At 49.7% G+C, this 23,031-nt stretch overlaps 4 protein-coding genes and 1 pseudogene across 23 annotated transcripts in view; 3 read left to right on the forward strand and 2 right to left on the reverse strand.

The window, feature by feature from the left end:
- Positions 1-700: 700 nt before the first annotated feature.
- On the reverse strand, positions 701-6,753 carry ZMYND15 (zinc finger MYND-type containing 15). 11 transcript variants are annotated; one of them, XM_042255617.2, is made up of 13 exons: positions 6,290-6,753; positions 5,211-5,822; positions 4,597-4,831; positions 4,351-4,506; positions 3,936-4,096; positions 3,271-3,423; positions 2,870-2,950; positions 2,617-2,733; positions 2,223-2,497; positions 1,891-2,044; positions 1,750-1,808; positions 1,360-1,520; positions 701-1,004 (listed from the first exon to the last, which is right to left on the reverse strand). In XM_042255617.2, the coding sequence occupies exons 2-13, from the start codon at positions 5,791-5,793 to the stop codon at positions 833-835; spliced, it is 2,307 nt and encodes a 768-aa protein (XP_042111551.1). In that variant the 5' UTR covers positions 5,794-5,822; positions 6,290-6,753; the 3' UTR covers positions 701-832. The 11 variants fall into 11 exon arrangements, with proteins under 11 accessions (XP_042111551.1, XP_042111552.1, XP_004012660.3 ...); XM_042255618.2 differs by having other exon boundaries at positions 6,257-6,753; XM_004012611.6 differs by having other exon boundaries at positions 2,223-2,321; positions 2,409-2,497; positions 5,211-6,753.
- Positions 6,456-10,368, forward strand: CXCL16 (C-X-C motif chemokine ligand 16). Its single transcript, XM_015098600.3, has 5 exons — positions 6,456-7,026; positions 7,364-7,502; positions 7,818-7,900; positions 9,228-9,647; positions 10,079-10,368. The coding sequence occupies exons 1-5, from the start codon at positions 6,963-6,965 to the stop codon at positions 10,138-10,140; spliced, it is 768 nt and encodes a 255-aa protein (XP_014954086.1). The 5' UTR covers positions 6,456-6,962; the 3' UTR covers positions 10,141-10,368.
- Positions 10,133-12,480, reverse strand: MED11 (mediator complex subunit 11). 2 transcript variants are annotated; one of them, XM_004012613.5, is made up of 3 exons: positions 12,371-12,480; positions 12,078-12,208; positions 10,133-11,236 (listed from the first exon to the last, which is right to left on the reverse strand). In XM_004012613.5, exons 1-3 carry the CDS (start codon positions 12,453-12,455, stop codon positions 11,099-11,101), a joined length of 354 nt encoding a protein of 117 aa, XP_004012662.1. In that variant the 5' UTR covers positions 12,456-12,480; the 3' UTR covers positions 10,133-11,098. The 2 variants fall into 2 exon arrangements, with proteins under 2 accessions (XP_004012662.1, XP_060251365.1); XM_060395382.1 differs by having other exon boundaries at positions 10,133-12,208.
- A 151-nt stretch (positions 12,481-12,631) lies between these two features.
- The window catches only part of PELP1 (proline, glutamate and leucine rich protein 1), a 48,066-nt gene continuing 37,666 nt past the window's right edge, over positions 12,632-23,031 (forward strand). For 4 of the 9 annotated variants that reach the window (XM_060395373.1, XM_060395374.1, XM_042255612.2 and 1 more), the window contains exon 1: positions 12,898-13,043. Coding sequence is in view for 3 of the 9 variants with exons in the window: in XM_042255609.1 (XP_042111543.1) it covers positions 12,632-12,895 (264 nt within the window). In the remaining 6 variants the exon portion in view is untranslated. The other 5 variants (XM_042255609.1, XM_027975040.2, XM_027975041.2 and 2 more) reach the window with 3 other exon arrangements.
- Positions 20,321-20,738, forward strand: LOC114116881 (cytochrome c oxidase subunit 7C, mitochondrial-like; annotated as a pseudogene).

Consider the following 23,031-nt stretch of genomic DNA (forward strand, 5'->3'; position numbering starts at 1 on the left):
GAAGGGATTTAAGCAGAGAATAATGTTTTGAATGTCTGTTTTGGAAGGAATAGGCGATACGGGGGGCATTTGCAGTGGGACTGGACATAAACTGCTGGAGGCTGAGTGACCAGCAGTCTCATTCAGTTGGTTCTTACGGGACATGAAAGATGAGAGAAGGTGGAGTCAAGGATGGCCATGAGGTTTCTAAGCGGGACAGGTGGGTGGCCTGGGGCTTTCACTGACTCTAAACCAAGGCTGTGCAGCCCCTAGGAAGCTGTATGTCTCCCCTGCCCCCGCACCCCCTCCCTTCCCCCCTTCCACAGAGAAGTCACTTTCCGTTTCTTGGTCTTATCTTGACTTGGATCCGGTCCCTGAATGTTCCTGGGGCCGGAAAGTGTCTTATCAACACTTCTTCTTATTAGGAGTTTGGGGCCGGGAAGATCCCCTGCAGGAGGAAGTGACAACCCACTCCAGTATCTTTGCCTGGAGAATTCCATGGACAGAGGAGCCTAGCGGGCTACAATCCATGGGGTAGCCAAGAGTCGGACAAGACTGAAGCGATTTAGCACGCACGCACGGGATTACCCAGGAAGGTTAGAATCCCAAGCAAAGAGAGAGGAGATAGCGGTCGAGGAACTGAAGAAAGCTGGAGGAAAATGTCGTCCTTAAATCCTTTTTCTCCTCTCTCCATTTAAGGACCCAACGATGAGCATTTGACTCAGTGGTTTCAAACAAGTTATTTTATTTAGCTTTTCGTGTTCCGCCAACCGGCCCCGCCCTCGGCCTCCCCTGTTTCGCGTTCCTTTCTGAGGCGTGTAGGGGGAGACGGTAGACTGCTGTCTCTCGGCCCTCACCTGCGCCGGCGGGACCCCCGCCCAGGTTTCTTTTCTCCTCGGCGCCTACGGGCGGGGGCGGGAGGGGCTGTAGGAGTTGGGGCCGGAGTCACCGGCCCGGGCGCCGGGCGGGCCCCGCTTCCGTGCGAGGGCTTGTAGACCAAGTGGAAGATGAAAGCGTTGCAGTACCTGAGGGGGCGTGGCTCCATCAGGGGCGGGGCCAATAGGCTGGGCTATCCCAAGGGGCGGGGCTTATAAATTCTGCGTTCCCGGGGGGTGGGGCTAGGCTTAGGGCTCCGTGGGTGAGCCAGGGTGTAATCAGGGCTATGTTTTGGTGGGTAGACGACCAGGGGTTGGAGAGATTTTGTGAGCTGGTTCTATAGAGGGGTGTGTGGGCGTTGTCGAGACCCTCCAGTGGGGGTCGTGAGGAGTGCGGGCGGAGGAAGCAGAGGGTAGGGCTGGGCCAGAAGGGTCCCAGGACCATAGAGACGAGGGTTGAGGTGGGCTTTTCAGGATGAGCAGCCAGAGAGCACGAAGGCCTTACCAGGGCATGCAATTGTCTGCCGCTCTGAGGCGAAAGGGGGAGCGGAAAGGGTTGGGCTGTGGAGGGCTGGTCCCCCCTCCTGTGGCCACCGCCATGGTCTGGTCGTCCATCACACAGCCATACTCGCTGCTCTCGGTGAAGAACGCCGGCACTCGGAGGGACTGGGGTGGGAGCGGGGCCTCAGACACTCACAGAAAAGCTCCCACCCCCATATACCTCCTGGGGACCCAGAGGACTGGGATGGGGAGACGCATGAGGCAGACACAGGGGCCAGGAGGACCCGTGGGTGCACCCTCTGTCTGTGGAGTAGATGATGGGGAAGAAGACACTTTTAGAAAATGGGGGACCGGGAGGCAGGTTAGAGAAGGTCTCGTTTGCCCCATCCCCCACCTGTAACCGGGGCAGCGAGCTCAGCCAAGTGTCCTTTAGTCCAAAGCCAGAGTTAAATCCTGCGGAGGGAAGGAGAGCAGGGAGAAGCTAGCTTCCATGGCCTCCTCCCACCTTCTCCACCCTCCCACCCCCGGCTCTTACCGATGACCAAGTCAGGCTTGGGCCCCTGGAGCAGGTGGTAGGGCCTTGCAGACACCTTGATCTGCAGGTCTCTGCGGCCCCCCTTCTCCTTAGTCCCAGAGCTGAGCCGTGCTGATATGCCAGAACCAGGGCGGACAGATACTTCAGGGCCATCCTGGAGAGTCAGAAGTGGGAGAGAGGCCAGTGGAAGTGATGGTGCTGGAAGATGTGTCAGGTAAGACAGGGGAGAGAAGGCAGGGATCAGAACGGCACTGCCCAACCAGGATGATAACAGAGAGACCAGGTCTGGAGATTAGGGTGGGGGACAGGGGGAGGGGGTACTCAACCCTCACCCTCTGCAGAGTAAAGTGCTGCTGGTCACTTTCAGGGGGCAGGCCATCACCCACAAACTGCAGCTCCAGGGCCACGTGGGGGAGCAAGACCAAGAGTTCCTGAAGGGCAGAGAGGACGAAGCTGGATCCCACCCTGTGTTCACCTCCATACCCAGATGCCCACCCTTCAGGCCTGGAGGGACTTACCCAAAACACCATGACAAGGTCAAACTCCTTCCCGGCCTCCACCACGTGGATTTTCAGTGACTGTTTGTTCTGGATATTGAGCTCAGGGACTGGGTGATAAGCTAGCCACTTAAGAATGTGGTCTCCTCCTCCCCTCCCTCCTGTCCCCTACCAGCCCCCTGGCCCCTCTGCTCCACGCAGTCCTCCCCCCTGCCTCAGCTCTCCTTACAGGACTGGGGCACCAGGTGGGTGATGACGTAGTACACAGTCAGTGGGTAGGTGAGGAGCACGGCCATGGGGGAGTCCAAGCTGAGGCCCCGCCAAATGTAGTAATCCTGCCACGAGCCTGGGGAGAGTGGGCTACTGGGGACCTGACCTCAGGTCCCCTCCAGTCTAACAGCCTCCTTTCTCAGCCACCCAAGACCTCTGGCCCTGCAGATCATATCCCCACCCCTAGCTCCCTCAGGGCCCCTCTGGCTCACCAAAGAGGCCCCTGGGTGAATCTGGGGGCACTGGAGGCATCAGAGCAGGCCCATCCCCCTGGAGAGGCTGGTAAGGATCTCCTGTGAGGATGAAAGATGATGAGCCTGGTGTCAGAGAGATTCCCACCTGGCTGCTTCCTTCTTCCAAAGGAGCTGTGTTCCCTGAGAGGACCTGGAGCTGCAGCAGGGGGCTGGGAAACTGCCTAGGGATGGGGCTTCTGGAGAGGGTGGGCAGGGGTGACTTTTCCGAGGGCTGGGGAGGGGCAGGCAGTGCCCTGGTGCTGGGGGTGGGAGTGTCTGCTGTGTATGTGGAGGGGTTTTCTAGGATCTGGACAACTTTGTGATCTCCCCTCCTGCTCTCTAGTCTGAGCGACTCATGCCTGGAGAGAGGCCCCACGCACCATGGAGAAGAAGGCTGAGGGAGGGTGTGCTGCCCCTTGGGTGCCTGGGGGCGCCAGGGCCTGGAATCAGCATGCTGAGCTGGGTCCAGTAGCCACGAGTGAGGCCGCGGGAGGCCAGGAAGGCCTCCTTGTTAAAGGTTTCACTGGTCACCTCTGGAGAAGGATGAGGGGAGGGGTTGAGGGCCCAGTGGCCAGGATTCCAGACTTGGGCTCACCTCAGCCTCTCCCCAGGACCCTGGGTCTGAGTCTGCTTCTAGTCAGGCAGAGAACTAACATTCCTGAGTGGCTACAGCATAGTCCACAGAAGCCATATAACAATTCCATGGGTTTTAACATTTGCTAATCTGCCTGTTTTACCGGTGAGGAAAAACTCTAAAAAGTAAAGTGATTTGTTTCAGGTTGCCAGCTTGTGAAACTGGGAAGCAAGTATTTGTATCTCTACTCCTGAATCCCCTAAGTTCTCTCAGGGACCTGGGAACTCAGTCCTCAGCTCCAGAGAGGCTATCTTCAGCCCCAGGGGTCTAGCTCCCAGCCCCACACACCCAGTGCTCAGCTGTTACTCCAGGGATCAAGACTCTGAAATAACAGGCACTTAACCTTCAAGCCCAGGACCCTGTTCCAAGGACCTAGTTCTGCTTCCCCCATCCATCCTGACCTTATGGTACCTGCGGTGTAGGTAAAAGGCAGGGTTGCCAGTTCTCCAGCCCGCTCCATGAAGGCTGCAAGCCTTGGGCACCAAAATCGGTGGCTTACGTCATCAGGGCATCGCTTCCAGTCCGCACGGAGACAAGCCTCTCCACAGTACAAGACAGCACCGCACTGAGGGCTGGGGTTATAGGAGGTGGTGGGGTATCCAGTGTTAGTGTATGTAGGTCCCCTGTCTGCTGTCCATCTGTTCTGCAGCTGCCCATATGTCACTCAGTCCGTGTGTACTCTCTTTGCCTATAACGGCATGGTATTTTTCCATCTTCTTGTTTCTCTGGTCCTCATTCTGTCTGTCCACAGTGTCCCCCACTAGCCTGCTTCCTCTCTGTTTGCCAGACTTTCCTCCCCCTCACTCTGTCTTTGCAGGTTGCTCACCAGGGTGTCAGTTTCACTTCAAAGCTGTGCCTGTGACAAACATGGCAGGTTCGAGCCCGAAGGGAGGCAAAGGTGAAGCCTGGCCGGGGACCCCATGTCCGCATCGGGGTCTTGGATAACTTCACTCCCAGCCTTGGGACCAGACTCTCCAGCTCCCTGAATGAGGGTGGAGACAGCATCAGGTTGGGGGTGGAGCTCAGAAGCCCAGGCCCCCAGGCTTCTCCACCCTCTACCAGCTTTCTGTACCAATGCAGCTGGGCATCTCCCACAGTAAGCTGTCGGGGCTTTCGGGGGTCTCCGGAGCCCATGGGGCAGACCATGCTGTGGCAGAGGAGAGCATAGGCTCGAGGAGCCAGGTTCTCAGCCCCTGAGCCCCTGCTGGTGCTCCCCTGTGCTCCTTCCATCAGCAGGTCAATGCCCAGGATGATGCCATGCTCATCCGTCACCAGTAGGAGACAGGAAAGGTGCAAGGGGGCAGCATCTGCAGAAGACAGGAAAAGTCGGGGGTAGAGGGGGAAGATTGTTAGGGGCAGGGTACCAAATCAGATACTCCTGGGGCCAGGAGAGGAGACTAGGTAGAGAGGGCAGGCCTTTTTGGAAGGGGACAGCGGCTCCACAGAACGAGCATTTGCTGCCAGGCAGAAATGTGGGGGTGTGCTGTGGGAACTTCACATTTTTCTTGAGGTGTTAACTCTCGACTTCTGGAATTGTTTTTTTCTTTTACTATTTAAATGCTGGTGAAACTTAAAAAAAAATGTGGATCAATGAAAACACCTTTTCAGGCCAGCTTGGCCTGAGGCCCACCCATGTGTGACTCCTAACTGCGCTCTGAGGGGGCCAGCGGTGTCCCGGGTTCTTACCGCCTCTCCGCCCCATCCTCCTCTCAGGCCCCGGCCCGTCTTCTGCCCTGTCTTCTTTGCCATCCTCGCCACCTCCAGCCTCCTGCTGGGCATCCTCTGGCTCCCCTGGAGGGGTGGCTTCCCGGGGGGGCTCCCTGCTGCCAGGGGCCGGCTCCCCATCCTCGTCCGTTTCTACCTTTTTGGTGCCGGCACCCTCCTCCTTTCCATTCTCTTCTTCTTCCTCCTCCTCCTCCTCCTCTCCTTGCTCCCCTTCCTCCAGGCTGACAAAGCTGACATAGGGACTTAGGTCTCGCAGGTGGAGTGGGGGCTCATCTCCCAGCAGCCGGGCAGCCCCCAGGCCTGGTCCAGGGCCTGGCTCTGCCCCTTGCCCCAGGCTGATGCCCACACTGCGGTTGGGCAAGACGTGGAGCACCCAAAGGGCCGGGTCCTGGGGCAACCTTCTGATCTGAGCCTCCAGCTGCCGCCAGCGACCCTCAAGGCTGGTCCCTACAGCCCCGCGCTCTGCCACAAACTTGTGGAACCAGCCAAAGAGGAGGGCAGCAAAATCAAGGAATTCATCCCGGTATCCAGACACAAACTCCATGTCTTCAGGGGCACAGGGCCTGAGCCAGACTGAGAAGAGGAAGGGATGTATGGTGAGGGAGAGGCACCGGGGACAGTGTGGGTTGGAGGGGTCCCTTAGGGTGGAATCTATGGATGGATGTTGGGAGCTAGAAAGGAGGTTTTAGGGCTGAGGATGCGAGTTCAGGATGAGAATGGGGGCCAGACTTGAAAGTGGGTGATTAGGGTTAAAAGTGAGTAGTCAGGAGGGAGATAATATTTGGGGCTCCAAATCTGAGGCTCAAACCCTCAAACGTAGGGGTTGAATTAAATCGAGGATCGAAGTGGGAGAGGGTTAATCCTATGGGGAAGAGTTCTGGACTCTTCTGTGGGGTGTGGGAAGAGGGCATCAGAGGCAGGGCCTCCCTTCGCCTTGGACGGGGTTAGGGTTGGCGGTGAACCCCAGTACACCTAGCCCCGCCCCGGCCGCTCCACTACTCCGGTACCTGCAGCCGCCACCACTTTTCGAAGGTAAATACCTCGGGGTGCGGTGTGACGTCAGGCTGCCCGAGCCCGTGGCCGGCTGCTCGGGTGGCCACGCCCCAAAGTCTGGTGCGGCGCGGAGGCGCCCGGGTCAGTGTCTGCGCGGGCGGAGCGCGCGGACTGGTGCTGACAGTCGCTTCGCCCACGTGACTGAGCCCGGTCAAAACGTGAAAGCCTCTCTAAGGAGCAGGTCACAGAGACTGAGCTGCGGAGGGCAGGCGGGCGGTGCTGGCATCTCTGGGCCGGACGAATCGGCCCAGGGGGCAGGGCTGCCATCCAGCCGAGCCGTGCACCTCGGGCTTCCTTTCGCTTTCTCTCGCCTTCTTCCGTCATTCCTGGTTATCCCTCGACGAGGCTCTGGGCTGGGTGCGGGGGTGCTGGCGGAGAAACTCCACCTCCCGGAGTTTCCCCGCCGCCCGCAAGCCTGCGATCACGCGGTTGCGACGGTACTGACCCCACTGTCGATTTGAGACGGTGAGGACGCCGGGAGGGACGCGCCGCCCCCCTCGCGACCTGCCTCGGCCGGCCGGGCCCCAGCGCCGACGACCGCCGTGTCCCTCGGAATCACAGGCGAAGCGGGAGAAGGAAGCGAAAGCCATTGAGAAACCGGCTGGTCGTCAGGCTCCGGAGAACGTCGGGGAGTCAGACAGAACGCGGCGGGCCGAGACGATGCTGGGCCGGGCATCCCGGTTACTCTTGGTCCTACTGTTTGTAGCTTGTCTCACTCCTTCAGGTTTGTCAGAGGCCCGGAGCCCCGAATCCGGGGAAGGAAACGGGCGGGAGGCACTAGCGCCGCGGGGTTGAGTTAAGTGAGGAGCCAGGGTCCCCAAGGCAGCTGGGGCAGGGGGAGGGCCAGCTGCTTGGGCTTGGGGATGGGCTGGGGAACACCTGGGTCCAGATGTGATTATGGACATATTTGGGGAGAGTGAAGCGTGGGTCGAGCCGGGGTCGGGGCTCAGATCCTGGGGTCTACGGGAGACACTGTAGCGAGGCTGTGGGTTGAAGTCTTAGTAGCAGCTGCATGAGCCCCTTGAACCGGGGCCTGTGCGAGCCACTTCCATCCCTCTCAGGCAATGGCAACGAAGGCAGCAAGGTTGGGAGGTGTCCCTGCAATCGTACAATCCCTTCCCGTTCCCCTCCAAACGAGAGTGAAATGAGTCATCTCCGAAAATACCTGACAGCATATCAGCGCTGTTTTTCCTACATCAGGTAATCTCACCACCCACCCCTGGGAGGGCTGCGCGGCGCCCCTCGCCCCCAGCCCTTCAGGATCCTCTGGTCAAACTCGATCTCCTTCTGGGAGGACGTCTAGCCCCTGCCCCATTCCTCCCGGTCACGTTCGCCCTAATTCGTTGCACCTTCAGTTTCCCTTTTCCCCTGTCCCACCTACCTGGAATTTCCCAGTCCCAGCAGAAACTGCCGAAGCTCGGGAGTGACCTCACTTCCTTGGAACCAGGAGAGAGCTGAGAATAGCGGGGGTGGGACAGAGAGTGGGGACACATCTGAAACCAGGTCGTTCCTCAGGTTCCAGCTACCCCGCGGAACTGTGTGTGGAGGCAGCACTGACCGCTGGGTTCAGGAACTGATGCGCTGCTTTGACAGCGGAGGTGAGAGCTTCCCCCTCCTCCCTAGGCCCTGTCCCCAGGGCTCCTGTGCGGCCCCCTTACACCCTTCTTTGCCTCAGCCCTTTCTTCTTCAGTACACTTTGACTTAAGTTCCTCTTTACCATAAACCCTTCACCATCACTTTCATGATTTTTGCCAATACTTCCTATCACTGTGCATTTACTTAATGTTGTTCTTGAAATCAAGGCACTATTTTTATGTTCGGGTATTTTGTGGTGGCGGCTTCCCCAGTGGCTCAGGGGTAAAGAATCTACCTGCCAGTGGAGGAGATAGTGGGTTCTATCCTTGGGTTGGAAGGATCCCCTGGAGAAGATGTCACTCTTGACTGGGAAATCCCATGGACAGAGGAGCCTTATGGGCTATAGTCCATGGAGCTGCAAAAGAGTCAGACATTACTTGATGACTAAACAACAAGAACAATTTTATTATGGAAATTTGAAGACATGTACAAAAGTTGAGAGATTTGTCCAGTGAACATCCATATAACCACCACCTAATTCTATGTTTGATTTTTATATTTGATGTATTTTATATACATCCATAATAAAGCAAATATATTTTATATTTTATAATATCGAGTTTAAGGCATTGTAACTATATTTGCTTTATTGCCCACCCATCTATCTATGCATCCCTCTATCCCTCATTGATCTGCCTAATATCTTTTTTGTACACTTCCAAGTAAGTTGCAGGTTTGACTATACTTTATTCCCAGACATTTCACCATGTATATTATTAAGGAGAGTTCTGTATTTTATTGTTCCTTTGAAGTGAAATTTTAAAACAATGAAATGAATAAATAAGTGTATACAGCTACTTTTGAAAAACTTAATGGCAACTTGTCCTAAGCAGGAACACCTGTGAAGTCACAAATTTGATATGCTGGTTGTATTTTACCCCTAAAATAAATACACAACCATTAAGACACCAGGTGTTCTTCCAGGTCCCAGCACCTATCTGATTTCATCTACTCTTCCTTGCTACTCTGGCTTTTGTTAATAAAATTATCCCTAAGTTACAGCTAAAAGAAATGAACCCCAGAGAGGTTAGGCAACAAGGGGCAAGGTCACAGCTACTTTGTAGCAGAGTCTGGGTTCCAACCTGGGTGTCCTGACTTTCCAGGACATGATTGCCCCAGGGGTTCCATGTTGTAGTTGCTCACTTCCATCTCTCCCTATTTTCCCTCTACCCTCCTTTCCTGGCCTTCAGCTGTTCCCTTGGTGTTTTCCTTGACCCACTACCCTGCCCTCTGTCTAGTTCTTCACCTTGTAACCTCATAGCCCTGATTCCTCACTTCTTGCTTCTTCAGAATGTAGACATGCTCAACCTAGGGTGGTGACCCACCAGGCGGGTGCACCTCTTCACAGCACCCAGCTTCCTGAGCCCACAGAAGCAGCACCTTCAGACACAGCCACCACTTCCCAGATGTACCTGCCATCCACTTTGCAGCGTACCCAGCAACCCACTCCTCTGGAAGGAGCACTGTCCTTGGACAGCAAGCTCATCCCCACCCATGAAACTACCACTTACACTTCAGGCCACAGTCTGGGGGCAGAGCCTGAGGCTAGGGAGAACCAGAAGCAGCTGAAAGAAAACATGGGTCCTGCGGCTGGGACATTAGCCATGGTGCCTGTGTTGTCCCTCTTGGCCATCGTTTTCATCCTCACTGGAGTCCTACTCTACGTGGTGTGCAAGCGGAGGAGGAAGCAGCCTCTACAGCATCCCCCAGGTAAACTGGGCTTCTGAACCCCTCCTCCAGGGACCCAGAGCCTCCCTGGCAGGGATTCTGCCAGCAGCAGCTCCCAGGCAGACCCAGAGACAAATACAGGCGATGAGTGAAGAGTCAGCCCGACTACAGAGTGGAGAGGGAGGGACGCCATCATAGGCCCAGGGACCAGCCCTCGAAGTCAGGCAGTGCTTGGAGCAACATCAAGGTGGCAGCTAGAGCAGACTAGTGGGAGATGAAGCTGTGGAGGAAGGTGGGAGCCCTTCATTCAATTCACAGATCTTTACTGTTGAGCACCTGCTGTGTACCTGGTCTACAGCTAATGTTTTGGACTCTGATTCCCCAGTTTAAGCTGTCACCCCTTGCCCCCCTGATACCCTGCCCAACTTCCCTTGATCTCAGAGCTCATCTGTTAATTTCTTTATCTTTTCCAGATCTTGCAGCTTCATTATATATCTGCAGCAGAAGAACCAGTGCACAGAATGGAATCTTGTGAGGGCAGATTGTGATTTATTCAGCATCAATTAATATACAAGAACAATCTCTGGCACATGGTAGACACTCTACTTATTGGTCAGTGTTTAATTCACAACTAACCAGCCACGGACCTCCCTTAGACCTTTCCTCTTTTATTTTGGATTTCTCCTATACTGTGATATAAAATTTACTGTTTATGTCTTGTATAAATTCCATATTTTTTAACTACTAAAACTTATTTTTATAATTTTTGGCTCTTCTTTCTGCAGACATGGGTCTTATGCCCTTGCCCCCTAATCATGCCTGGTTCTTGGCTTCAGCTTCTCTGCTGATGGCCACCTAGCATCTTCCCCCTCAACATCTCCTCCCAACCCCCACCAGCCTCCATGTCCCATGACCCGTATATTTTGCTCTTGTCACGTCACACCACACCAGTGTTCCTCCCTAGCTTCTACCCTCTCCTGCTTCACGCCCTGAACCCACAGTAAAGGCCTGGGCTTTTCCACCCTCCCTCCTCAGCAGCTGCCATGCAGCCTGGTTTTACTTCCTCAACCCCTTACATCACCATATATGCCCAATTAGAGTCTAAGCTCCTTGTTTTAGTGTTATTATTTTTATTAGCAAAACCCTTCGTTCTCATTTTGTCTTTTTCAGTGAACCAAAAATGTGTCTTCCTTGGTCCAAGTCTGCGGGAAGCCTAGGGCAGGGACATGAGGAAGTGGGTTGGGTGTCTAAGTCTCCACCTTCTGTCTGAGCTTGTCCGTACTCAGTGAAGTGCATGGCAGGAGCAACCTGCTGGAGGAGCCAGGGCACAGCTGTGCACAGGCTTGGTCTCTTAAGTGTCTTCCTTCCCACCTTCTGCACCCTTGTCCTCATGGCCTCTGACCAGTACGGCAGGTACAGGGTAGCCCACATTCTCCAGATTCGGTTCTGGGGTATATGTGGAGCTCTCCCTCCAAGCTGTTCACCTGTTTGGCCTAGTTCTCCAGCATCTGCTCACAGGTTCGGGCCACCTCACTGAGCTTGAGGCGAGCATAGTCCACTCGCTTCAGGGCCATTTGACAGTCCTTCCTTGAAGAGTAGCTGGAGCCCTCGTGGGGCTGCCCTGTGGCCACCTATAGGACATTCAGATTGATCAGTGAAGCACCCCTTCCCTCACCCATCTCCCCAACAAGTCATCAGGTCTTTTGCCTCATTTCTTCCCTGAGTTTGAATTTGCTATGCCAGATGGTTAGCTGGATTACCTAGAGCACATCAATGAACTTCTATTAAAAACCTCTGTAAAGTGGGGATGACTGTAACTACTTCCTAGAGTTGTTATGGGCTTCCCTGATGGCTCACATGGTAAAGAATCTGCTTGCAATGCAGGAGACCCGGGTTCAATCCCTGGGTCGGGAAGATCCCCTGGAGAATGGAATGGCTACCCATTCCAGTATTCTTGCCTGAGAAATTCCATGGACAGAGGAGCCTGGCGGGCTACAGTCCACAGGGTCACAGAGAGTCGGACACGGCTGAGAGACTAACAGTTTCACTTTTCAGAGTTGTTATAGGATTAGATAATGCAGAATGTCTAGCACACTGTACACGTTTAGTAAATGGTGCTTCCTGTTGTAATAACCTCAGAGCCCTTTCAGTCCTGTTCCTTTTCTCGTGAGGTAGCTGTCTGGAGCGCTGTACACTTGAGGTCAGGTCAAATGTCTACGGGCAAATCCTATAGCTTTCCTATTGTTTAGATGCCCTCTCCCAGGGCTTTCCCACCCACTGGCTCATGTGATGCAACTCAGTGACACAGGAAACCTGTCCTGGAAGGGAAGGATGCTGCCAGGATCGACGGGCTTGCTGGGTAGGGCTGGTTTTGCTTGGCTCCGGGGGTCCAAAGCTGTGCCCCGGACTCTTGAAGAATAAGGCTGAGGCAGAGAGCTGGGGTGGGAGCGTAGCACGTTCCACCACACACACCTGAGTGAGATAGCGAATCTGAGCCGACAGCTCTGCTTCCACGTGCTGCACCGACGCGGTGAAGGCCGCTGCCTGTCGGTCTAAGAGCCTCTCGTTGGTTTTTTCCTTGGACAGTTCCAAGATCACGGTACCTGCCGGAGCGGAGAGCGGGCGGGGCTATCCGAAGACCGCCAGTATAGCCCCGCCCCAGGGCCAGCCCCACCCACCCCTAAACCCAGTTAGGATCCCTTCCAACCCAACTTGGTCCGCGCATGTGCAAGCGGTCGCGCCCCTCTCGTCTTCGTATCCCGAACCTGCATTCTGAAGAATGGCTCCAATTTCTCTTTCGATGTCTTCCAGGGCGCGTAGTCGCTCGTTCGCCAGGCTGTAGGTAGCCATCGTTACCCTCGGGTTTTCTTTTGCTAAATACTACGGAAAAACGCCCGGAAGTAACTGTCGGTTTGCGCCTGCGCAGAGGGCGCACCTTAGCCAACACCACAGTTCCCAGGATGCTCAGCGTGGTCTTTCCCTTCCGGTTTCACCGGGTGAACTACAACTCCCAGGGTCTCGTGCGCATGCCCGCTGCGAGACCCCACCGCGTGACCACCTGTGGTAAGACGGAGTATCGAAAATTTCTCCAGTCTAAGGCCATTCAGACCTGTCCACCTTCACGACACTGTTGTGGTCTGTTTAATTTCTTCTACAAGAATTTCTTGAGCGTCTTCGGGGTGCTGGGTGATGATGGTAGGACCTTTGGGGTATTACAGACTGGACAGCCATGGACCCTCTGTCTGCCTATCCCACTCCGCCACCTATCGGGGCCCTGGGAAAACGACTTGGTGAGTGTGACATTATTCGCCGTAGCGCTTCCCTCTGACCGGGAGCTGCGCTAAAACACGGACTGTCAATATATTCTGAGGCGCTTGCTCCTGTCAGCCGTTTCCCTCTCTGATTGCTTATTATGTGGTTGCCTCTGGGGATACAAAGGTGAGTGAGGTGGACTCACGTGAGAGTGGATAGGTGCTTTATTAGGGATACGCCCAGGGTGTATCTCTAGGAATGGAGAAAGGATTCCAGGAGGAAATGTTGCTTGAACTGAATCTGGGGGTTAACCAGGTGACTGAGAGGTTGGAGTGGAAAAGGGAAGGGCACAGCAAGCGCTTAGTGTTGTGAGGGGCCGACAGATTGGAAGTCCAATAAGTTTGACTGGAGTGAACGCAGTGTGGTTGGTGGCTAGGTGTGACTGGGGAGACCGCAGTGGGGAGCCAGACCAGAAAATGGCTTGCAAGCTAAGGAATTTGAACTTTATTTTGAAGGCATTTGGGAACGGTTGAAAGGTTTTCAAGAAGTGGATTCTGACCAGCTATATCTTTCAGGAAAGATCAATCTTGACAGTTTATGGAAGGTTGAGAATGAAGCCAGTTTGCCCAGGGTTAGCAAGCGAGTGGAGGGTTTTAGTTAAATTTGAGGTATCTAGCATTTAACTTCACTCTTTTTCTAAATCCTAAGAAGATAACAATAAGGGGATTTAAGGAAGGGGTCAAGGAAAGGAGTTAATAATAGCAAAACTTTCAATAGAAACTGGAAAACAGAAGGTCATATGGTTAACTAAACCAGCAGTGAAGAAAGCTTAGAAGCAACTTAATTTACCCCTAAATCAATGGGATTACAGTACAGCTGGGCTGTCAGTCAGTTCAGTTGCTCAGTCCTGTCCAGCTCTTCCACCCCATCGACTGCAGTGCGCCAGGCCTCTCTGTCCATCACCAACTCCCGGAGTTTACTCAAACTCATGTCTGTTTAGTCGGTGATGCCATCCAACCATCTCATCTTCTATCGTCCCCTTCTTCTGCCTTCAGTCTTTCCCAGTGTCAGGGTCTTTTCCAGTGAGTCAGTTCTTCACATCAGGCGGCCAAAGTATTGGAGTTTCAGCTTCAGCATCAGTGCTTCCAATGAATATTCAGTACTGATTTCCTTTAGGATGGACTGGTTGGATCTCCTTGGTGTCCAAGGGACTCTCAAGAGTCTTCTCTGACACCACAGTTCAAAAGCATCAATTCTGTATTCAGCTTTCTTTATAGTCCAACTCTCACATCCATAGATGACTATTGGAAAAACCATAGCTTTGACTAGACAGACCTTCATTGGCAAAGTAATGTCTCTGCTTTTTAATAAGCTGTTAAGGCTGGTCATAGTTTTTTTTTTCCAAGGAGCAAGTGTCTTTTAATTTCATGGCTTCAGTCACCATCTACAGTGATTTTGGAGCCCCCAAAAATAAAGTCTGCGACTGTATCCATTGTTTTCCCATCTATTTGCCATGGAGTGATGGGACCAGATGCCATTATCTTAGTTTTCTGAATGTTGAGTTTTAAGCCAACTTTTTCACTCTTCTCTTTCACTTTCATCAAGAGGCTCTTTAGTTCTTTTTTGCTTTCTGCCATCAGTGTGGTGTCATCTGCATATCTGAGGTTATTGATATTTCTCCCAGCAATCTTCATTCTAGCTTGGGCTTCATCCAGTCCAGCATTTCTCATGATGTACTCTGCATATAAGTTAAATAAACAGGGTGACAATATAAAGCCTTGACTTACTGCTTTCCCAATTTGGAACCAGTCTGTTGTTCCATGACCAGTTGTAACTCATTTCTTGACCTGCATACAGATTTTTTCAGGAGGCAGATAAGGAGGTCTGATATTTCCCATCTCTTGAAGAATTTTTCACAGTTCGTTGTGATCCACAATAAACTTTGGCTTTGGCATAATCAGTAAAGCAGAAATAGATTTTTTTCTGGAACTCTCTTGCTTTTTGATGATCCATTGGATGTTGGCAATTTGATCTCTGGTTTCTCTTCCCTTTTTAAAATCCAGCTTGAACATCTGAAAGTTCACGGTTCATGTATTGTTGAAGCCTGGCTTGGAGAATTTTGAACATTACTTTGCCAGCGTGTGAGATGAGTGCAATTGTTCAGTAGTTTGAGTATTCTTTGGCATTGCCTTTCTTTGGGATTGGAATGAAAACTGACCTTTTCCAGTCCTGTGGCCACTGCTGAGTTTTCCAAATTTGCTGGCATATTGAATGCAGCACTTTCACAGCATCATCTTTTAGGATTTCAAATAGCTCAACTGGAATGCCATCACCTTCACTAGCTTTGTTCATAGTGATGCTTCCTAAGGCCCACTTGACTTCACATTATAGGATGTCTGGCTCTAGGTGAATGATGACACCATTGTGGTTATCTGGGTCATGAAGATCTTTTTTGTACAGTTCTTCAGTGCATTCTTGCCACCTCTTCTTAATATTGTCTGCTTCTGTTAGGTCCATACTGTTTCTGTCCTTTATTGTGCCCATCTTTGCATGAAATATCCCCTTGGAATCTCTAATTTTCTTGAAGAGATCTCTAGTTTTTCCCATTCTATTGTATTCCTCTATTTTTTTTTTTTTGCCTTGATCACTGAGGAAGGCTTTCTTATCTCTCCTTGCTGTTCTTTGGAACTCTGCATTCAAATGAGTATATCTTTAGTTTTCTCCTTTGCCTTTCTCCTCTCTTCTTGTCAGAGCTGTTTGTAAGGCCTCCTTAGACAACCATTTTGCCTTTTTGCATTTGTTTTTCTTGGGGATGGTCTTGCTTCTTGCACAGTGTCACAAACGTCCATCCATAGTTCTTCAGGCAGTCTGTCTATTAGATCTAATCCCTTGAATCTATTCGTCACTTCCACTGTATAGTTGTAAGGGATTTGATTTAGGTCATACCTGAATGGTCTACTGGTTTTCCGTACTTTCTTCAATTTAAGTCTGAATTTGTCAACAGGCGTTCATGATCTGAGCCACAGTCAGCTCCCAGTCTTGTTTTTGCTGACTGTATAGAGTGTCTCCATCTTTGGCTGCAAAGAATATAATCAATCTGATTTTAGTATTGACCATCTGGTGATGTCCATGTGTAGAGTCTTCTCTTGTGATGTTGGAATAGAGTGTTTGCTATGACCAGTGTGTTTTCTTTGCAAAAGTCTGTTAGCCTTTGCCCTGCTTCATTCTGTACTCCAAGGCCAAATTTGCCCTTTACTCCAGGTCTCTCTTGACTTCCTACTTTTGCCTTCCAGTCCCCTGTAATGAAAAGACATATTTTTTGGGTGTTAGTTCTAGAAGGTCTTGAACTGTTCAACTTCAGCTTCTTCAGCATTATTGGTCAGGGCATAGACTTGGATTACTGTGATATTGAATGGCTTGCTTTGGAAACGAACAGAGATCATTCTGTTGTTTTTGAGATTGCGTCCAAGTACTGCATTTCGGACTCTTTTGTTGACTATGACGGCTACTCTATTTCTTCTAAGGGATTCTTGCCTACAGTAGTAGATATAATAGTCATCTGAGTTAAATTCACCCATTCCAGTCCATTTTAGCTGGAATGTAGGTAATACTAAAATTAGGAGGATTATTTGAAGTAACAAGGCTGTATATTGTCACCCTGCTTATTTAACTTCTATGCAGAGTACATCATGAGAAGCGCTGGGCTGGAAGAAGCACAAGCTGGAATCAAGATTGCCGGGAGAAATATCAATAACCTCAGATATGCAGATGACGCCACCCTTATGGCAGAAAGTGAAGAGGAACTAAAAGCCTCTTGATGAAAGTGAAAGAGGAGAGTGGAAAAGTTGGCTTAAAGCTCAACATTCAGAAAATGAAGATCATGGCATCTGGTCCCATCACTTCATGGGAAATAGATGGAGAAAGAGTGGAAACAGTGGCAGACTATTTTTGGGGGCTCCAAAATCACTGCAGATGGTGATTGCAGCCATGAAATTAAAAGATGCTTACTCCTTGAAAGGAAAGTTATGACCAACCTAGATAGCATATTCAAAAGCAGAGACATTACTTTGTCAACAAAGGTCTGTCTAGTCAAGGCTATGGTTTTTCCTGTGGTCATGTATGGATGTGAGAGTTAGACTGTGAAGAAAGCTGAGCGCCGAAGAATTGATGCTTTTGAACTGTGGTGTTGGAGAAGACTCTTGAGAGTCCCTTGGACTGCAAGGAGATCCAACCAGTCCATTCTAAAGATCAATCCTGGGTGTTCTTTGGAAGGAATGATTCTAAAGCTGAAACTCCAATACTTTGGCCACCTCATGCGAAGAGTTGACTCATTTGAAAAGACTGATGCTCGAGGGATTGGGGTCAGGAGGAGAAGGAGACGACAGAGGATGAGATGGCTGGATGACATCACCGACTCAATGGACATGAGTTTGAGTGAACTCTGGGAGCTGGTGATGGACAGGGAGGCCTGGCATGCTGCTGTTCATGGGGTCGCAAAGAGTTGGACACGACTGAGCGACTGAACGACTGAACTGAACTGAACTGACCCCCCCATCTCCTTCTTTACTTAATGTGTCTCAGCAACTACTTACCCTCAACTCATCAGATTGCTGGAGGTTTCTTTGTTAGTGATGGAAAACAGAGTCTTTCTCATGGAGGGTACCTGGGTATGATTGTATTGAAGACAGAGATTGAGTGAAAGTTATTTACTGGGTGATGGTTTCTAGAACTCTGGCAACTAGGCTTATACCTTCAAGGTCGGAGACTGGAAGACTCTTACCTGGTAAATTTGACTATTCAGAGAAAAGACCTAAGGGTATTAATGTCAGGGGTTCTTCAACAGAGCAGTTAGCTGGATCATCCGCCAGTAAAACCCACAGTTGTAAGTCCCAACTGTATCCTCAGATCTTCTAGTCATCTTCTTAGTATGTCCCCCGAAAGATGAGCAGACTGGGACTTTCCTGGTGGTCCAGTGGGGAAGAATCACCCTTCTGGTACTGAGGACATGGGTTCAATTCCTGATCTGGAACTAAGAGCCCACGTGTCATGGGGCAACTAAGCCTGTGTGCTGCAACTCCATGAGCTCTGTAGCTCCGTGCTGCAATGAAATGCCCACGCACCATGATGAACTATCCCATATGCCCAACTCAGTAAGGCCTGATGCAGCCAGATAAATACTAAAACAAGAATGTGCATTTTTTAAAAGAAAGGTGAAAGATCTAAAACAAAGGATTTCCAGATGTTTGCTGAAACTTTCTAACTTCAGGTTAGAGAGAGACCAAATATACTGGGGGGGAAAAAAAGCACCTTAGATAACAAAGAGTAAAACTTAAGGAAAAAAACATTGATCCTATTAGGTGAGAGACTGGGGCTTCCCATGTGACTCTAGTGGTAAAGAATCTGCCTGCCAATTTGGGAGATTTAAGAAACTCAGGTTCCATCTCCTGGAGGAGGGCATGGCAACCAGTATTCTTGTCCTGGAGAAACCCATGGACAGACGAGCCTGGCAGGCAGCGGTCCATAGGGTCACAACGAGTCGGACACGACTGAAGCAACTTGCAACTTAGCACACACACATTATAATAGAGGATTGAATGGAAGAAAACACAGTTTAAAATAAAACCACAAGGGAAGGAATACATTGAGCAAAAGGGTTGAAGAGCAAGTGACAAAATTAGAGAATCAGTCCAGGGACTTAAATTCTGTAAGAGAACAAGGTAAAGGGGAGGAACAGACGTGTGTTTCTAGATGAAAAGCGCTCATTAAGTGACTAGCGTCAAGGCACATCATAAAATGTCAGATCACTAGTCTCAGAAAAGGAGGTCTTGCAGAAGCTTCCAGAGAAAAAACAGATCAGCAATCAGAATGGCGCTAAGCCTCTGAATAGTAACTGTCTGCACCAGTGGAGTAGTGCCTTCAACATTTTAGGGGAAAGTGGTTTCCAGCCTGCAGTTCTCTACTGAAGCCTTTGGGCAGGCTAAAAATGCAGTGGTTCAACCAAACAGAACTTAATTTTTTCTCAGAAAACAGTTCATTGTGGGTAGTTCAGTATTTTCCACAAATCAGACAGAGACCAAGGCTAGCAGTGCAGCTCTGCCATCCTTTAGGCTCTTATGCTCAAAAGTATGGTCTTCATGGAACTTTCCTGGTGGTCTAGTAGCTAAGTAGTCCTTACTCCCAATTTAGGGGGCCAGGGTTTGATCCCTGGTCAGGGAACTAGATCCCACATGCCTCAACTAAGAGTTCACATGCCACAACTAAAGAGCCCACATGCTGCAGCTAAGACACGGCATAGTCAAATAAATATATTAATTAAAAAAATCTGTTTTTTCAGGCCATAGGATTGGCATTACCTAGATGCTTGTTAGAAAAGCAGACTCTCAGGCCCTGCTAAGACCCACTGCATCAGCATCTGTTTGAAGATCCCCAGATGCTCTGTGTGCACAGTAAACATTGAGAAACACTGCCCTGGGGCATTGCTGTCTGCAGTGTCATAACTGGATTGCTGCCATCCATGGGTCGCAGCTGGCAGGAAGGCAGAAGAGAAAGTATGGAGGAGGCACACCTGTCTCAGGCACAGGCACACCTGTCTCTCTGGCTAGGGAGAGGCCCATGTAATTTTTACTCACATTCCTTCGAAGAAAACTCAGTCATGTGGTCTCACATCAGCTCCAGGGTTTGGAGAAATCCAGTCCCTACTTAGGTGGTTGACTATCAATATTTTTCTAGCACCATGGGAGAATAGATTAGATTTTGGGGGATATCTAGACTGTCACAACAGCTCAACTGTCAATAACAAAGACAGAATAAGGACATTTGGATATGTACAGGGTCTCAAGTTTGTCTCCCAAGTATGCTTCTCAGGAGGTGATTAGAGTTAGACCCAAGTTAGACAGCTCTTGGAGAGATTTTTTTTTCAAGGAGACAGAGATCACATCTGTTTTGTTTTGAATTAATTGAGAGGATACGTAGATTCTTTTTGGAGAAGAATATAGTGCAGAATGAATGATAAATTCAGAAAATAAGCAACTTTTAAAAATGACAGTTGTTCAGGGGAAACAGTTGCGCAAGTAGAGAAGGGTAATCAGAGTATACCACATAGTGCAGCTCAGGGTAACATTTGCAATAAATCCTGAATGTTGACAGAGTGCTCTTGAGAGAGTATCCCATGCTGGAGCAGCGGGGATGGTGAAAGGGACTCAGACTTCACCTTACATGGCAGGAAGCATGAAAAAGTAGCAAAATAAACTTATTTGGAGATACAGAGTAAATACCAAAAGAAACATCTAGATGAGGTGAGAGTGGTTGCCTGTGAGAAGAAGGAAATTGTAGAGAGGGTAGGGGCTTACTTTTTATTGTGATAGGCCTCGTAGTTATATCTGACTCCTTCCACTGTGTGGGTATACACCTTTGAAAGTAAAAATTAAATCAACATGAAAAGTGAGAGAGGGATTTCCCATCTTCCCTTTCGATCCTTGCAGTTAGAGGAGCAAGGTCATGAGGCAAGGAGCCGTAGGTTTGTAGCCGCCATTTCTTCTGCCTCCGGTCTCTGGATCTTTTGTAGAGCGTCCAACAGCGCTATGTTGGGACAGAGCATCCGGAGGTTCACAACCTCTGTGGTTCGTCGGAGCCACTATGAGGAGGGTCCAGGGAAGAATATACCATTTTCAGTGGAAAGTGGAGGTTACTAGCTGTGATGACTTTGTACTTTGAGTCTCGATTTGCTGCACCTTTCTTTATAGTAAGACACCAACTGCTTAAAAAGTAATCCATGAGACAGATGGGAAGAGGAGCATATTAAGAGGTGCAGTCTCTTAAAAGGATCAGTCCCTTGAACTCAGCATCCTAGATATGTTTGTAAATAAACTTATGGCATAAATCCTTAATGCCTCTTCTCTGAAATATGGAACATGATAATTGAACATGTGCTTACATATTGTTTGGGTAATATTGCATTATTAGTTTCTTAATTAAATATGTATTTGATTTAAAAAAAAAAAAGAAAAGTGAGAGAAGAAAAACTTGAGAAATACTTTACTGTGAAAGAGCCCCAAGTGTGGAGGAATGCTTTTTTCTTTGGTTTTCTTTCTTTCTCTCCCTTCTTTCCGTCCGTCCTTCTTCTCTCCCTTTCTTCCTTTAATGAAAGAGACCTGTGCGGGTTTATTTACCATGGAGGAAGAATCAGTAGAGAGAGAGGCAGAGGTTGAAGAGCTGGGGCCGTTTTGCTGAATCAGTGTCTCAGAGGAGTTGGGAGGGGAGTGATCTGAGCACAGATGGAGGGATTAGCCTGGCCCGGGAAGAGGCATGTGGTGTAGGAGAAACAGTGTCAATGCTTGTTGGTAGGAGATGGGATTCATTTATCCCTTAGAGTCTAATCTCTGTGAAGAGTAGGGGAGAAATCACTCTGAAGGTGAGAAAGGTTTGGAAAATTAGTGAGTAGGGTGGGAGAAGGAGAAAGGAGGTGACCAGGGACATGGAGGGGAGGGGGACTGGTAGTTATCAGGTATTGAGGGTCCCAGCTGAGGTTAGAAGCTATAAGTTTGTAGTGGCCCAGATCCATACCCATTGCTTAGCATGGTGTTGGCACCTGGGATGTGTTAAAAATATTTCTTGAGGGACTTGTGGTTCAGTCCCCGGTCCAGTGGTTAAGACTCTGGGCTTCCAGCACAGGGGGCTCTGGTGAGAAGAACTAAGATCCCACATGCTGCTCAGCATGGCCAAAAAAATGTGATGAATGAACAAGTAACTGGTTGTGCGATTTTTCTCTGGCAGTGCCTCAGCAACCCCGTGCTGGAGCGGAGAAGGGTGAGGTGTTGCTTACGCAGAGCCAAGGGTGGGGTTTGAGAGTAGGTTTTGTGAAAGGAGGAACATTTGAAGCTGCTGAGATGGTGGTTGATATGATGATCTTGAAGTTTCATCTGGAAAGAAAAGGAAGTGTTAAATTGTGAGAAAGCCAAAGGGGCAAGTTTTGTGACAAAAAACCAAGAAGCTATTTTAAAAAAATGATTGTACCTGACTACATATTACAATTTAAAATTCATGGGTTTTTAAACTGTAATATGTAGTCAACAATTTTGTTGTTGTTCTTTAGTTGGTAAAGTTGTGTCTGACTCCTTGCGACCCCAGGGACTGTAGCCCACCAGGCTCCTCTGTCCATGGGATTCTCCAGGCACGAATACTGGACTTGGTTGCCATTTCCTTCTCCAGGGAAGCTTCTTGACCCAGGGATCGAAAAGATGCTCACCCTTTCTTCTCTCATTAAAAAAAAATTTTTTTTTATAGGAGTGTAGTTGATTTATAATGTGTTAGTTTCAGGTGTACAGAAAAGTGATTCAATTATATATATATATATATATATATATACACACACACATATATATATATACTTTAAATACATATATACTTTTTTGTATGTATACTTTTGGGGGGCTACTTCCTGCACCACAAGAGAAGTTCTTATATCCTTGTTGTTTAGTTGCTAAGTCATGTCTGACTTTTTTTGCAACCCCATGGACTATAATGCTCCAGGCTCCTCTGTCCGTGGGATTTTCCAGGCAAGAGTGCTGGAGCAGGTTGCTGTTTCCTTCTCCAGGGGATCTTCCCAACCTAGGGATTGAACCTATATCTCCTGCATTGGCAGGTGGATTCTTTACCACTGTGTCACCTACGAAGCCTCTATATACTTGTTCAGATTCTTTGCCTTTGTATTAGGCTATTACAAGATACTGAATGTGTTCCATGTGCTATACATTAGGTCCTTGTTGGTTATCTCTTTTATATATAGTATTGATGCTCACCCTCTTTGACCCAGCAATTCTACTTTTTCTTTTTGGTCGTGTTTTGCGGCTTGTGGGATCTTAGTTCCCCCACCAGGGATTGAAAGCGGACCCTTAGCAGTGAAAGCGCGAGGAGTCTTAACCACTGGACACCCAGGGAATTCCCCCACCAATTCTACTTTTAACAGTTTGTTCTACATATGCACTTTGCATGTGAAAAAAGACATATCTTCAAGGATAATTATTGTAATAGTGTTTGAATTAGTAAGAGTGGACATCCTTCATGTTCACTGATAGACAACTGAAAAGTAAATGACATCTAGGCAATGGAAGCCAGGTGATCTTTAAAGCAATGAGGGAGATCTAGGGACTTCCATGGTGGCCCAATGGTTAAGAAT

Source organism: Ovis aries, chromosome 11 (assembly GCF_016772045.2).
Source record: "Ovis aries strain OAR_USU_Benz2616 breed Rambouillet chromosome 11, ARS-UI_Ramb_v3.0, whole genome shotgun sequence".
In the NCBI taxonomy this organism is placed as follows: Eukaryota; Metazoa; Chordata; class Mammalia; order Artiodactyla; family Bovidae; genus Ovis; species Ovis aries.